The 16,851-nt window shown below is 41.2% G+C and overlaps 1 protein-coding gene across 3 annotated transcripts in view; it reads right to left on the reverse strand.

Annotated features, from left to right (window-relative positions):
• LOC108785702 (glypican-5-like) overlaps positions 1-16,851 on the reverse strand; it is a 215,539-nt gene that overhangs the window by 30,247 nt on the left and 168,441 nt on the right. For 2 of the 3 annotated variants that reach the window (XM_018554831.1, XM_018554830.1), the window contains one exon: positions 8,726-8,870. In XM_018554831.1, coding sequence (XP_018410333.1) covers positions 8,726-8,870 — 145 coding nt within the window. The remainder of the gene's footprint in view (positions 1-8,725; positions 8,871-16,851) is intronic. The other variant, XM_018554832.1, reaches the window with a different exon arrangement.

Raw genomic sequence — 16,851 nt, forward strand, 5'->3', positions numbered from 1 at the left:
CTTGGTTTTTGTTTTGTTTTTGTTTTTTTGGGGGGGGGGGCAAAAAAAATATTGCACCAGGGCCCTTTGTTCCTTAGGTCCTCCACTGGACCCAGCACATCATAATAGCAGCCAAAAGACAAAGAAAAATGTAAATATAGTTTAAAAAAAAACACTGGTAGCGCTGGATCTCTGAAGTGGGCTTTAAGACTTGTAAGAAGTCAGGAAAAAGTTACACTGATGTGTTTTTATGGATTGATTTTAAATGTAAATAAAATTAAGTGGTTTGAACTTTGTAATTGGTTGTATATTAAAAATGTGATACAAGATATTGTACCCTGTGAATGATTGGTTGGTTTTTGTGTTCCCTGTGTCCTTCACTTCCCCAACCACCATCACATATGCTTAATCTTATATTTGTATTGCAGTGTCAAACCAGCTGACTTTTGATGATGGTGCTCTGTACCTTGTTATTCCAATGTATATTGTACTTACTCACTGTTAAAATCCAATAAAGATTTATTGAATTAAAAAAAAAAAAAATTTTGATACAAGTCATTCTATTTGGACGGTATTGCTCAGTATCATCCTAATAGTGAAATGGGTTATACATGATGTTTTAATGTTTAACAAATTACATGCAGTTAAAGTGATGCTAAACTCAGGAGTCAAATCTTTAAAATTGCATTCAAGTAACCTAACTATTAATAAAAATGTATCTTATTTGTGTACCACTCAGCTGTAGAAACTCAAACAATCTCTGAATTGGTGCTGACACTGTCCTTCCTTCTGGAGTGTGGCTACTTTTGTTCCCCATGATCCCTGTGTGTTGTAAAGTAGTCACCACTCCAAGTTCTCTCCTGTGATGGACTACAATCTCACGTTTAGTTTGCTAATTTGTACTGAGATTGTAGTGAAATAAGATACATTTTTGTTAATAGTTAAGGTACTTGAATCCATTTTTAAGATTTTACTCCTGAGTTTAGTGTCACTTTAAGTTACCTTAGCTAGGCTTGGGTGGGAGAAATATGGATTGTTGAAATGTGATAATTTTAACCCCTTCATGACTGAGGCCTTTTTTTCATTTTTTGTACCCATGTTATATTCCAAATTTTAGGCCTGAAAATTACTTAAAACCCCCCAACATTATATATTTTCTGAATGCCAAGACCCTATAGAATAAAATGGTGGTAGTTGCAAATTTTTATGTTGCGCAATAAAGATCGCCGGTCCCGGGCCCGTAGGAGGGGCAACGGAGCCCGGGAAGCACGGCGGGGGTGTCCGGCGGGGGGGCAGCCCCTTCTTCGGGACGCAGAAGCGATCTGGCGACAGGTAAGTCGCCAGGATCGCTTCTGTTGTAAAGCCGACAGTCGGCTCTACAAGTTTAAACAGAGTCCCGGCGGCAAAAGTCACCGGGAGTCTGTTTAAACAGCCCCGATGCTGGCGACGTACACTGTACGTCGTCAGTCACGAAGGGGTTAAAAGGATAACTTGGGCAGGACATCTACTCTGAAAGATAGTGGGTGGAATTTATCAAAACTGGAGCAGACAGAATATGGAGCAGTTGCCCATGGCAACCAATCAGCTTATCTCTTTAGTTTGTTCAGTTAAGATTTGAAAATGAAAGAGAGAAGTGGATTGCTTGCCAGGCACAGCTGCTCCAGATTTTGTCTGCTCCAGTTTTGATAATTTCCCCTCAACTACTAACTGCTTTATCTACCCAAGGATTTCTGGCAGCCAGAATCAGCAACCCCTAGTATACAGTATACTCAGGTCTTGGACCTCCTCTGCAGCTACAACATTGCAGGAACCAGGCACCTCCCCAGCATGCTGATCAGACCAGTCTTTACCAAGCTTTTTACCATAGAAGAACACTTGAAAACATTCATATGTCTCAGAGAAACCCTGAAATAATCCACAATAAGTCTACAACACAGGAGCAATATATTTGCATTACCATTCAGTGGCAACAGTATACTTGGATTGATGTTCAGTAGCAAAAATGAACTTCCATTGGTGGGCACTGGCAAAAATAAATTTGCATTCAGTAATTAAAATATGTTTGCATTAGCTTTCAGTTGCACTAGCTTTCCATCTCATGTTATTAACATGAAAGTCTAGATCTGGTCCACTGGTCCTGCACTGCTGTCCCTCACTAGTGAAATCAGAATTTTATAGATGTCAATCTGCTGCATCAGTAGCCAGTACCAAATGCTGAATGCACTGCTGGGCAAATAAATTCTACTGCAATGGTGGCAAGTTGTGGATCCCCTGAAGATCCCTTGCAGAACTCCAGTTGAGAACCACCGGTTTGGACAGTGAAGGAGATTGATATTCCCTCATCCCTCAGCCCACTCGGCTCTCGTCCTATCATTATGTACACTGTCAGCACAATCCAGTGCTGCAGAGCCTGATTGACACCTAACATTCATCTTTCTCCGCTGAGCTTGAGTGCTTCTACACAAGGCTCTGATACCAGACAGATTCAGATACTTACACCAGTTACATTAAAAAGTTCGGCTCACTTCACTTCAGATCGGTCATTCACTCGGCTGCCCTCGGCAGCTTGGTGAATAGACCCCTTAGTTTTGTATTGGATACATCAAATAATGAAACTAATTATTATGTATTTAATTGCTTTCTATATGCCTTTAAGTTTAATTTAAAGGTGAACCAATGCTTTGTCTGTGCACAAACGCACCTTTTTTCACTCCTCTGGAAAAGAGAAGCCCCATTCAAGCTCAAAGCCACTCAAATGACAACACTGACTGGCAACACATGCTCCCAAAAGTATCAGGCATTTCTCTTTATTCCTGGTGACTGATCACCTTTTTTTTGTTACAGTTGAGATGTCATCAGGTTAGTATTGCTGTCCTTATTAAGGAGATTTCTTCACACAGGGTATCCAATGACACCCTGTGTGTGCCAGTAACAGGGTGACAACTGGACAGGAAGCAAGGGGAAATCTCCCTAACAAAAACACAGACATGAATAAAAATAACCCCCTTCAACATTCTATTCAAACTATTTTAATCTATTTAAAAAAGAAATGTTGGCTGGAGTTGAGTTTCAAGAACAGGAGCACAGCACATCTAATTCTCCATGTTAAACTCTACATAAGGAACATCTAAACCATACAAAGTCAAATCTTCTGCTATGCAAATCACCCTTTATTAAACACATGTGTTTGCCAAGCCGTGATCTCTAAGCCTGGGGTTTATCTTGTTTTAAAGTGGTGAGATTAAGTTCACAAAGCCTTCAAGATGAACTCCAGTCCAACCGAAATGCAGGATATTGATGAAAAAGGAGAGAGTTGAAAAACACTAAATATAACAGATTAACACTTTCACCCACATGGCCCTCAATCCTTCTCTCCACCATATCTGTGCTCAGACAGGTTCTTTAGATTGATACAGAGGAAGGAATAGATACCGCTTTACATTTTATTGCCCAAAACATAGGCAGTAACACTTACAGATACATGCAGATAATTCAGTCACTCACTCTGCATAGTAGTCGCAGGCAATAGCCCGCTATATGCTGAGTTTTGGGTCACAGGAGGACATTAGTAAATGTCCTCCTGTGACCCTAAAAAGAACTATGGCCAAAAAGGTTTTGTTATAGTTCTCTTTTAATTTCTCTTAGCAACATAGCCAGTAAGGAGAGCAATTCTGTAGCTGTTACCATATGCTGCTACAAAATTGCTATGCGATATGAGCCTTAGGCCCCTTTCACATGGGCTGATCAGGAGGGGATCTGTGCACATGCATGGATCCCCTCCTGATCGGAGTGGAGCGGATTGGAAGTCACCTCTGTGACATCCATGACCATCCATTTTTTTCTCTATCTTGCGATGGAGGAAAAGACTGAAATGATCGGACCCCATGTCGATCTTTGGGTAATTGGATGTAAACAGACATGTTTCCTTTTACATCAGGTTACCACCGATCCGGCACGATCAGGCCCTTCAAAACTGAACACTGTTCTGTTTGTTTTTCCCAACCTGGCCGCAGTTGGGGGTTAACGGGAATAAATGGATGCCCTTCCGTTTACACTTGGCTGCCCATTTACCGCGTGAAAGGGGTCTTAAGAAAACAGTTGAGTTCTGCATATGATCCTTTCTAATCTGCACTAGGTCTTTTTCAGGAAACATTTTTTTTAAAGAGGTAAACTCTTCATCAGTTTCATTAGTCAAGTACCCAAAGCAAAATAAAAGAGAGTGGCTCTTTCAAGGGTTTGTCCTGAAAAATGAACTGTGCACATTTTAAATGTTGGTACCCAGCTGTTTTGTTCATGCACTCATACAGCTAAAATCAGATTTGTATTAACAGAATCTCACCAAGTATATCAACTGAAAGACATTTTCCAAATTTGAGTGTATTGCAAGGCTTTGGATTAAATTATTTTTTTGTCTCATGCTTACATTTACATGGACCAATCTGGTTGCAAGGGATTGTATAAGGGCTGGTTCACACCATCTGCCATTCTTTCAAGTGCAGGAATTTGCCCTCGTCATGGATGGTGACAGTTCACACCACTGCACATCACTGCTTTCTGGCACTACGGAATGCAGTACTGTTATTTAGCGCACCACAGAGAGATGCTCTAGAACTGCATATTTAGCTCTGGAGGGAATTACAACCAACTGGCCCTTTCAGAGAAAGTCCAACCTGCATGTGGATCTTATCGATAACTACAGCAGAGCACTTGGGGTGTGGACTAGGGAATGTACAGCACAGCATGCAGAATAGGAAAGTATGGAATAGGGAATGTACAGTACAAGCTCTTACAGTATTTGCCGTCGTATAAGACGACTTGACGTATAAGACAACCCCCTACTTTTTGTGTTAAAATATAGGTTTTGGGCTATACTCGCCGTATAAGACGAGTATAGCCCAAAATAATGTTTAATGCACCCACTAACCTCCATGGCGGTATTCCCGAGTGTGGCTCAGGGTTAATTTTCAGTACCATAAGCGGTAACCCCGAGCTACATTCGGGATTACAGTCTCTTACCTTGTCCACGATCCACGCTGTGTCCTCCGTCTTCCGCTGAGTCAATCACAGCAGGCTTTGTATTAACGAATACAGGCTTTGTATTCATTAATACAAAGCCTGCCGTGATTGGCTCAGCGCGGTATACTGTATGTAGCTGAAGCAACATACAGTATACCGTATCCTTCCGTATGCACCCGGCGTATAAGACGACCCCCGATTTTCAGGGGATGTTTTAAGGTCTCAAAACCCGTCTTATACGCTGGCAAATATGGTACATATTCCTGGCTGCTTCATTCTGTGAACTTTACTGTGCCATGTACTGTACATTACATACTCCTGATGTGTAAGCTGTACTACACATTACACATTGCTGACTGCTCCACTCTATAAGCTGTACTGGTAGTTACATAGTCTTGACCACTACATTTTATGCTGTAGTGTACATTACCTACTGCCGACCATACCACTGTAAGTAGTACTCTGTGTAACCTACTGCTGACAACTCCACTCTGTACACCATACTGTACATTACTAACTGTTGACTGCTTTGCTTTGTATATTGTATTGTACATTACATATTCCTAATTGCTCCACTCTGTGTGCTGTTTTGTACATTACATATTCTCAAATGCTTCATTGTACTCTGTACAGTATGTTACCTACTGCTGACTGCTTTACTCTATGTTGTACTATTACATACACCTGACTGCTCCATTGTACGCTGTAGTGTTGGGGTAGGCAGCCTCTGCAATGCTTCATGGGACTTGAGGACAACAGCTGGAGTACCAAAGTTGCCTACCCCTGCTGTAGTGTCTGCTACCTGTTCGTGTATGTTAGATACAAGAAGGGGTCCCTTTCACCCTCCCACCAAAGACAAGATTTCTCATCCACCAGGCCCATCTCTGCCTGGGGTCCCAAAGCATCAACATGGGCTGTTATTGCCAATGCTCATCAGTGTTTCTTCAGCTTGAATGATTTGCCTCTATATTTCAGATCTTTTTGTCCATTCATTATGGCATATAATTTTACCACACACACACAAAACTCCAGATCAAACACAGTAATTCATTTTGTCGATACAGGATGAGCTGTGACTCAGAACTAGTTTTGACGCTCTTTGTGTTTTAAATTAAGGACATAAATGAGAAAATGTGAAAAGTCCTAACAAAGCCAACTTGTGGGCTGGAGAGCGTGACCTGACAGCCATGTCAAATAGATTGCGGCTAATTCTTTATGAAGAAAGCATGGGTCCTTGGCCAAAATAAGGGGCTCCATAGTTACATAAAGGAACAATGGCAAGGAAACAAGGGGGCCTTGTCTATGGATCATATAAATGAATGGCGAAGAGCACAACTTGCAGGATACAAAGAAATCATTCACAAATCCCTCCCAGTGTACACATATCCTTCACTGTGTTTGTGGACTGGACGCCCAGGCTCAGCAAACCAGCTAGCTCGCTCCACACATTTCCTTCTTTATGGTTAAAGCCTTGGTGCAAATCATGAAAGCATTAGACCTGCAGTAAATGATGTAAATCATTTCCATGATCACTGAGGCAAAAGAAATAAAGTTGAAGCCTGGTTACAGATGGGTTGGCTTGATAACATTGGACAGGGTGTGCAGTGACCCACACTAGCCAATGAGAAATCTGCTTTCCACAGCTTAGAGTGGGCAGGTTCATGACACTGGTTGTTTGGATTGATGTGCATTGCTGCGTTTTGAGTTATTACATAAGGCTTTGAGTGTCCATTGCTTATCATAAAAAGAGTGTTCAATTTTCTTTAGCTATAAAACTTCAAGTGTTTAAAACTAAGACCCTGGAGAAAGGAAATGTCAGAAATTCAGATTGCAGATTACTTTAGAGTAGACCTTGTGAATTAAAGGTGTGTATACACTAGTAGATATTTTTGTTCAGCTTTTGGGCTGAAGGAAAACATTCTAACAGACTGAAATGAGCATATTCTCAATGCTTGCACACATTACTGTACATAAGTCATAATGTTAATAGGGGACTTCAACTTCAACGATGTCCCAGTCCATGTTAACGCCACTGTGGAGATAAGGGACACTTCAGCCAAATTCCCAATGGGCCCTACACGTAGGTAAGACACAAATCTATATTTGCCAAAAACACTGCCTTTTTTGGGACTCAACAGACTTCAGCCACACTTTATCCTACAAAAAATTTGTATAAGAAACCTCTTATACATATTTTTTGTAGAATATAGCATGGCTGAAGTCTGTTGAGTCCCATAAACAGGGAGTGTTTTTGTGAATTGTTGGATTTTATATACTAGGGACTCCAGATGTTTTTTTTATTGAGGTGTTGGAACTCTTTTTTTTTTTTTTAAGGCACAATTCTACCTAAAGTAAATACAAATATTCTGCGCTATTAGAGAAAAAAAGAGAATTGAGGAGAAGGAACCGGGTTAACTGCAAGCTGCTGGAACTCAGGCTTAGGTGCCTCAGCGGTTAGTAAATTCGTAGTAAATCGCTATAAGTATTCACGGTGTATTTGAACAGACGCAATGTATATGAAATAAAGCGATAAATACACAGATTTATGCAAACATGAATAAATATATAAAAGCAAATAAATTCTCATGACCCATGCTACACTGAATGGATGCAGACACAGGCTGGAGAGCGTCTGAATACCTGTGAGCACTTCCCTGATTTGAAGAACTGGGTTAACATTGTGAAGCCGTATAGGAAATCTACCCACGGCCAAGACGGCTTTTTGCCTCTTCATCATTTCATATATTTCATATACATTGCGTCTGTTCAAATACACCGTGAATACTTATAGCGCTGTACTACGAATTTACTAACAATTCTACCTAAAACTGGACTGACTGTTTTGGATGTAAACAGCAGTCTGATAAATGGTTCTGGTATGCTGAAAAGAGACTATGCCTGCTACTTTACTACAGTAATGAAACTGCACCTAAAGACTGGTGTATCTGGCATCCATCATAAAGCATATGCTCTACAGCAGTGGTTCTCAACCTGTGTAACCTCAGGACCCACATTTGTCTTAGGCGGGTGGTAGGTGCGTTTGGGATGCCATTCAAATTAATTGCAACACAACGCACCTCCTGCACCAGAACACACGGTAGGTGCAATTGCATGGTACAGTGTGTTAACCGAATGGTAGTGGGCTGCTGTGCCGTGATGAAGCTCCATCCATATGTGCATTGCTTGTACAGCTCTCTTGCACACCCTGTAGAGGTGCTGAGAGCCAGAATGTGACCTTACTCCGATCCAGGCACCTCTACAGGGCATGCGAGGGAGCTGTAAGCCATGGATGGAGCTCCCTCACGGCCATACCCCCTCCTCAAGCTGACACTTTGCACCAGGAAACATATTTTGATTGGCTGCTTGGCAAAAGAACTGACAGTGCCGTGTTAGGGGAAGGCTGAGAAGCCTCTCACCTAGCGTAGTGGAAGGAATGTGGCGACCCACTGAACATGGGGTTTCAACCCACATTTATGTCGCGACCAACCAGTTGAGAATTGCTGATCTACAGGATCAGCCTTTGAACCCAACTAGATACTTTCATATGGGTTTGGGGGCATTGCAGTAACCAAACTGATCTTTAAAATTTGATACCTAATGTGTTTCTCTTTCTGTACATTAAGTTTTATAACTTTGATAAATGGAAGCCCAAAATTTAGACAACTTCCCCCCTACCCAGCCACAGTTTGTAGATTTTGATTAGTCCATTCTAAATCTCATGCACTCCTACCTGTATCCATACTGTCACCAGATCCTTGACAACCATCTTCATCATCGCAGTCACCACTTAGATCCTCACCCTGTGACCCCCCTCCTCCTCCACTACCCTCTGTGATGCGCCATCGTTCTGGCTTGATTCTTCTTTCACTGCCCATCTGAAAACATATAAGATAAAAAAGACATAAAAATATTACTGTACAGTATTTTCAGAAGTGACACCAAATTTATCAAACTCAACATCCAAACAAATAATATGGTAGCAAAATTATACACAGTGGATGGTTACATGACGCTACTTCTTTGTTTTGTAGTGCATAATGATCTTTTATGGACAGAATTGAGGTGGACCAATGAATATCAACAGTACTGTTATTCTAACTACGCAGACTCTTTGGGGGTGATTTACTAACCTAAACACACACACACACCAGGTGCGTGTGATTTTCACACAGCAAAACGTATTTATCAACCAAAAAGTCTCTAAAAGCATATTTCCACTAATGCCATGTATGGAAAAATCATGCACATGATGCATATATAATGCTGCTTCACAGTTTAGACAAAAATGGTTAGCTCATGCATTTACATTGCTGCATTCATCAACGCAAGCGACATAACATAGAGCTAATTTACACCACATTACCTTGCAATTCATTGCAGGGCTTTGCACAACACACCTGCTGGGTGTGTACACACTACAAAGGTGTTTCGATTCCTCCCATAGATCATGCTAGGAGGGAACACACTACAGAGGTGTATACACGTTCGTGGTGTGTTTAAAAGGTTAGTAAATCAACCCCTTTGTGTCAGTCAAAGAGCAGATGTTTTATTGGGCAGGATAGGCACCTTATACATCACTTGGCTATGCATACCAGCAGCACAGAATGCAAGGTCAAGCTATCCTACTTTACACAAGCAACCAACCAAGGGAGAGATCATGGGCCACTAAAAATGAGTAAGAGGCAGCATGGCACACTCTACCAGCTGAGTCTAGGTCCACTTTCTAATAATAACATGCTTTAACGCTGTCCCCAGATGGACAGATCTCTTTCTGAGAGCTACATGCAGGGAGATATCTGCCCATTTTAATGTCAACCTCTCTGAAAAATTGAACACTCGGACATGGACAGTTGATGAGGGGACCCGGCAGCATACCTTATCCCGTTGGGTAAACGTCCACTCCTCTCTTTGCCAGCATCCATCACCAAGATGGCTGCCAGCAGGTAACAGCGTGTGACTTCGTCACGCACATGCACAATGACATCACGGCGGGGTGTCACCCGGTTGCTGCTCTGGGTGACACCACGCCTCGGGACGCAACTGGCACCAGGACCAAAGTCGTTTTCAAGAGGGCTGTAGAAAGCACACATGTGGAAGCACTGGTATGTATAGAGGCATTGCTACAGGTGGGACATGTAATGTGTCTCCAGTCTTCTGAAGCGTGCCCTCTGGTTTTAAAAATTTCTATAGCATATTTGCAGTCCTTGACCATCTCCTGATGTATGTCTTCAGCCTCTAACAGTTTTCAGTAGAATTGCATTTATTGAATGTTTTGGGTGGCACTTTAGTGATGTCAGGGGTCGCACTTAAGGGCCTCCTATTTCATGTAGGTTGACCACCACTGTTTTAACCCTTCCCCACTATATAACATTTCTATCACTTTCTGTTCTGACAGGAGATAACGAGAAACCTCCCTAACAGGAACACAGACTGCACTAACACCCTAACAGGGGTCCAAAACTATTTAAAATATAAGTAGAGTATAAGTAGAGGCATAGTGACATGACATAAGCATAAACAATAGGAGAACACTTGCACATTACTGAATGATAAACACCTGCATTGCAATCACTTTTCTAAGCAGGATAAAATTGCTCTACCATTGAATGCATTGCGGTATTAAAATGTAGAAATTACCAGTATTTTCTTAACCTTAGCTTCCTAATTGTTTGTTCTTATACCTGTATTACAAACACTTGTGCATGTCATTAACAGGAATAAAAAATAACGGGTTTACCTTGGAAAGGATTTCAGCGTGAGAAAGATATATTGCTGAACTTCAGCTTCTGCCTTTTTATTCTGAGTAAGTTCACAAAAACAAGACAGATTTCCTAAGCCTAAAAGCGCTGGAGGACATGTACTGAATGCTCACACATATGAGCTTTTCATCTGTTTTATACATTTTTAATGTTGGAAAACTGGTTGGAAAAAAAGAGAAGATAAAACTGTCTCCTACAGCACTTATCTTTGTTAGGTGCAGGAAGCAGGTGTATTGTCAGAACGTTTCCAGGGGCTGTACTTGGAGACCAGGGCTGCCCCAGGCATAAGGGCTTATTCACACCAGACTCATTATTATGCATGGACATGAGAAAATACATTGATTTCCATAAGATCTGTTACCATCAATGATTTGTACTGCAGTATGTTGTAAAAAGAAAAGTCCTGTAGGCTGCATTTTTGGTGGATCACATACATTCTCTGTGTCTTATTGCCCCATAGGAATGTGCGGAAGAGTACCCTCACAGACTGGAAGAAACCCCTCGGGACAAGAATGGGTGGATCACATACATTTTAACAATCACTGGCATGTTAGTACAAATCAGTAACACACATAAACTTTGGTGTAAAAAAAACCTTAATGTCCATTCCAATGGCTCCATCACAAGCCTCAGGAAATACGAATGAAAGGTACCTTCAACTGCCCCATAGGTATGTTGTGGTTGTGACATTAGGCTCAATTCACAAGCTTTACACACGGATGTAGATCTTTATTTTCATGCAGATGACTAATTTTCAGATCTCATTTTACTAAAAATAAAGATCTTTATTCTAGTGTTCTAACTTTTTGAATTCAGTCTATTGTTTAAAAAGGGTTGAAGGATAGAGAGTGAAGCATTGCTGGTAGCTAATCTGGCACTGTGTGAAATGTGGACTGGCATTATACGGTGACAAGATGGGTAGTTCTGCTCCTTCTTCATGTTAAAGCTCACCACAATAAAATGTATAAGATGCAATAGTGTGAGTCACAAAACAAGACAATAATATATCTGACCCCCTTTGTCCACATTCAAGGGTCAAAACAATAAGTATTGATTTCCAAAACTGAAAACCTCAATTGTCCTGAATCACACAGGTCCATCCCAAGATTTGAACAAAATCATAGGTTCCCAGAAGACCCAGACATGTCCCCAAGCCAAGTGCTAGAACCCTGATGTTCTAAATAATCAAGTGCCAGTAACAGTCAATTATATTTTTAGCTTTTGTTACCATCCCCTCCATTTTCCACTAAGTGTTCAATAGAATATTGTGGGATTAAAATTGTTCCATATCTGTCAGGGACAATCTTGCTGTCTGCAAATGAATGGCTGCCAATTTAATGTGGAACTCTGGATTTTTTTCTAGTTTTGGATAGAGTAAGGAGGGGCTAGAATTGCTCTTTGGTTTTCATTGCTGTGTGTCTCCATTTAAGAAGATTTACCTCACTTCCAGTGAGGCCACCAAGACAAAGTACACAGACAGCAGAAGAATGAGGGAAGATTAGAACCTCTGTCTGGTTTTATTGCTGTCTTTGTTACCAATAAGGAAACTGAAGTAAGAAGACACAGGCACAATAAAACCCTGAAACCCCGGTTCTAAACCCTCTCAGCTATACTAAGAAAAGTGTTTTAGCTGCGTTCACTGAGCCACTGGGGGTGATTTACTAACCTAAACACACACACGCACCAGGTCCGTGTGCATTTTTACACAGCAAAATGTATTCATCAACCAAACACGAGCAACGTGTCACATTTTCACGCCGTTATGGCGCGTTTTTTATTTATTTATTTGTATTTACGTACGTGCGCGTCATGTAGCATGCGCCATAGGCTACACGCCGATCTAATAGTGGCATGCAAGTCTCTAAAAGCATATTTCCACTAATGCCATATATGGAAAAATCATGCACATGATGCATATATAATGCTGCTTCACAGTTTAGACAAAAATGGTTAGCTCATGCATTTACATTCCTGCATTCATCAACGCAAGCAACACAACGTAGAGTTAATTTACACAACATCACCTTGCAATTCATGCAGGGCTTTGCACAACACACTTGCTGGGTGTGTACACACTACAAAGGTGTCTAGATTCCACCAATAGATCATGCTGGGAGGGAACACACTACAGAGGTGTATACTTGTTCGTGACATGTTTATAAGGTTAGTAAATCAACCCCACTGTGTCCATGTGACACTCTGTCACTAGGAGAGGAGTGAGGGAAATGTTCTCAATAGCTCACAGACAGCAATGAAAACCTAAAAAGGGTTCTAACCTTCCCCAGTCAAATAAAACAAAGTTAAATAACACTTGGAAGCCATGTTCTTCTTGTCACATGAACTATTTAGCAGTATAGTTTACTCTGAATAAGTCTAGCAAAAGGAAAATATTGCAACTACAAACCATATAAGTTCGTTCTGCCTAAAACTTAAAGCAGAACTCCATTTTTTAAAAACTTGTCCACCCACGATTTAAAAAAATTCTCTTTATACATACCTATGTTCCTGGGGTCTTAATGCAGGTCCCATGACATCCTCAGGTCTTCTACTTGGCATTGGTGGGTCATCTTCAATACTGCAGAGAATGGACATTATGACATCAGCAGCACTCTCTGCAGTACTGTACTGTGATCCCAGGACAATGTAGTGAAGCATCTGCAGGGTGTGTGTCCTTGACAGCCTGAGCTCACTGAATGACCCTGGTTACCATTCAACACAAATGAGGACTGGAGGCTAAAACAGTGTTTCTCTGGCAGCCAGAGGTGAATATTTCCCCATAAGCTCAATTTTTTCATTTTAAAATGCATTGACTGTTTATTTGTAGATATCTGTTTTAAAGTGGCAGCACAATTGCTTCCTCCAGATTATACTCACCATTTCTGTACAATTGTCCTCCTGAGCCCCCATCATTGAAAGAACTTCTAGGCAACTTCTTGAAGGGCCTACTTTTCATTGGATTTACTGATTATAAAAAAAAGCTTTACCTATCACTGAAGGGCAAATGAGCTTGGGTAAAACAGCCCCACTGAAGACTTAGGGGTCTATTCACAAAGCTGCCGAGGGCAGCCGAGTGAATGACCGATCAGAAGTGAAGTGAGCCGAACACTGTTCGGCTATTCACTTCAGAGCCAGCCGTAAGATCACGGCTGGCTCCGCCCAGCTGTCAGAAGCAGGCTGTCGGCCGGCCAAAGGCCGGCCGCTCGGCCAGCTTCGTCTTTCAGCACGGCTCAGCGCTCGACTGAGCCGCTCGGCCGTGATCGGGAGCTGTACAGGCTATTGTGAATAGCCCGTACAGCACCCCCTCGGTTCTCCTGAACCGAAGGGGTCCTGGTGCCGAAGCTAGCCGAAGGATCGGCCGAAGCTACGGCCAGATCCTTCGGCAGCTTTGTGAATAGACCCCTTAGACTGCCAGTGTGTACTTTAAATGCTATTACAAAGGTATTCCCTTGCTTTTGTAATAGATTTATACACTGCCTGGCCAAAAAAACCCCCAGAAAACGCCACACACTCTAATATTCAGTTGGATCGCCTATAGCTTTGATTATGGCATACTGTATATTCACTGTGGCATCATTTCAATAAGCTTATGCAATGTCACAACATTTATTTCCATCCAGAATGACATTCATTTTTCACCAAGATCTTGTAGTTAAGATGGGAGAGTCGGACCACTGCATAGTCTTCTCCAGCACATCCCAAAGATTCTCAATGGAGTTAAGGTCTGGACACGAAGGTCTGGACTGAAAATTATGTCTCATGCTCCCTGAACCACTTTTTCACAATTTGAGCCCGATGACACCTGGCATTGTCATCTGGAAATATGCCCATGCCATCAGGGGAGGAAAAATCCATTGATGGAAAAACCTGATCATTCAGTATATTCAGGTAAGTTGCTGACCTCATTTTTTGGGCACATAATTTTGCTGAACCTAGACCTGACCAACTGAAGCAACTCCTATAGCTCTTTCCTATTTGCTTAGCTAAATCCTGGTGGTGACTTTTTTTTTTTGGCCAAGCAGTGTATATGTGAACAATGAGTATATCTTATGTTATCCCAACTACTTTAATAATTTAAGTACTCTTCCGCTAGTAGTTGTTTAGGGCAGGTCGCTGCTATATGTGGAGGCAAAATGTACTAGCTATGTACCAACAACAGCAGACAATGTCAATAAATGTTGTACCAACATAGCTGTACACTTTACCATCTTATAAGGCAATGTCCAGCCCTGAAAGACTACTGGCAGAAGATTGTTTTTTCCCTTCACAATATCATAGATCACCCAATTTCCTCTCCCATTGAAAAATGCCTATGTAGCTTGATTGATGAACTTACCCTTCCCGACTAATCCCAGATAAAACTTTATGTAGTGCTGAATATCTTGTATCAAACAATTTATTTGTGCTGGTGAACTGTTGCATCATCCTCCTCTCCACACTCCTTAGGGATGCCATGATAACTTTGTGGAAATGTGGCATAATTGGTTTTATCATTCCTTTACTGCTACTTTCTCCACACAGTTGTTCTTGACTATACTCTGCAAAGTTCTCCGACTGCCCCCTGCTGTGCCTTGACACACTTCCCTCTATGTGTGATCTCCAGATACATTTCAAATTTGGAACGCTCTTTCACGACTTTATAGTAATTATTATGTGACCTGATGTGTCATTGCTAAAATGCGTTATATAACACTTAGTGTATACACCATATATACACTCATACATTTCTACTTTCACAAAATATTCACTTTTTGTTCTTTTGTTTGCTTTTTCTCTGTTTATAAGAGCCATCGTATTAGTTATTAACACATGACCCAATGTAATGTACAGTATCTGCTATACAGTGTTGAGATTTATGTGCCTACTGTATATTCTCCTCTGCTGAACAATTATCATAAAAAAATGAAACCACAGTATAGCACTCACTCCCACCCCAACACTGCCCATTCCACTCTGTTGCTGAATTAAAACTCTGAAGTCCAGGAACGGTACACAAGAGGTATATAGTGAAGAAAAAAGAATTGAGTGAATAAGACTTACATAATATGGCACAGCTAAGAGCAAACATGGTCTGCTAGATGGAACAACCCATAGCAGCCAAATTTCAGTGTATTTGAATCAGAGCCCCAAATGAATTTTGGTTATTTGCAATTAGTTGATTTGCACATTCCTCTTAATTTAACTAATCAAGCTTATTTTCCTTTACAGCCCTCCCTTGCACCCTTTTACACTAAATACAGGCCAGTAAGTGTATGATCTTGGCAGCTGCTGATGTCAGCATCATCTAAACACAGAATTATAAAACGCTGTCATCGGTTAATGCTGATTCTTTAACAGTGTCACATGTCACTCTTCTACAGCAACAATGCTTTCACAAGCATCCATTCCTCTCCTTGTTTACCTTGTATTACAACCAACAGTAAGATAGAATATAGAAGAGTAAAATGCCATTTGTATATCCCTGTGTGAAGAATTAAGAAATGGAAACTGATTTTCAGATCACTGCATATCAGACTTATTAACTGAAAAAAGTATCTTGCAAGCAAATTGAAGTTTGCTTCATGATTGGCCAAATGATTGTTTGTATGGACCCACAGCAAATTGTGCAAATAAGCTTGGGTTTATATAAGCAAATCATGATTTGTCTTAATGATCTTCAATACCCAATACAATGAGAATAGCTGATCCATTTGCTTATCCCTAGAAAGGATCTTGCCATTATGCATTAATTAGACAAGCATGAGAAAGTGAAAGTGGACCTTCAAACTCTCCACCTACTTTCTGTCATTCCACCCCTACCCCCTTCCTCTCGAACAATTGCATATATTCTTTTGAAGTATTTGTTGCCCGCAGCTTCCTGAGATACCCACATGACACATCCCAGGAGGTCTCGGGGTACTCTATGCACCATTAGGGGGCCAGCCCAGAAGAGAAGCCAGCCATTGATGACGTCAGAGAAGTAGTTGAAGAAGATGGTGACATGGGACCGGATATGCAGAGGTAGAACAATGGATTCCTACAGAATTCCACTGGATTGCTGGACATGTTAGTATGCTTTTTGAGCATAGCCCAATAAAAAAATGTAAGGGGGGAGAATGGG

This window comes from Nanorana parkeri, unplaced genomic scaffold (genome assembly GCF_000935625.1).
Source record: "Nanorana parkeri isolate BGI_ZX_2015 unplaced genomic scaffold, ASM93562v1 scaffold174, whole genome shotgun sequence".
NCBI classification, from domain to species: domain Eukaryota; kingdom Metazoa; phylum Chordata; class Amphibia; order Anura; family Dicroglossidae; genus Nanorana; species Nanorana parkeri.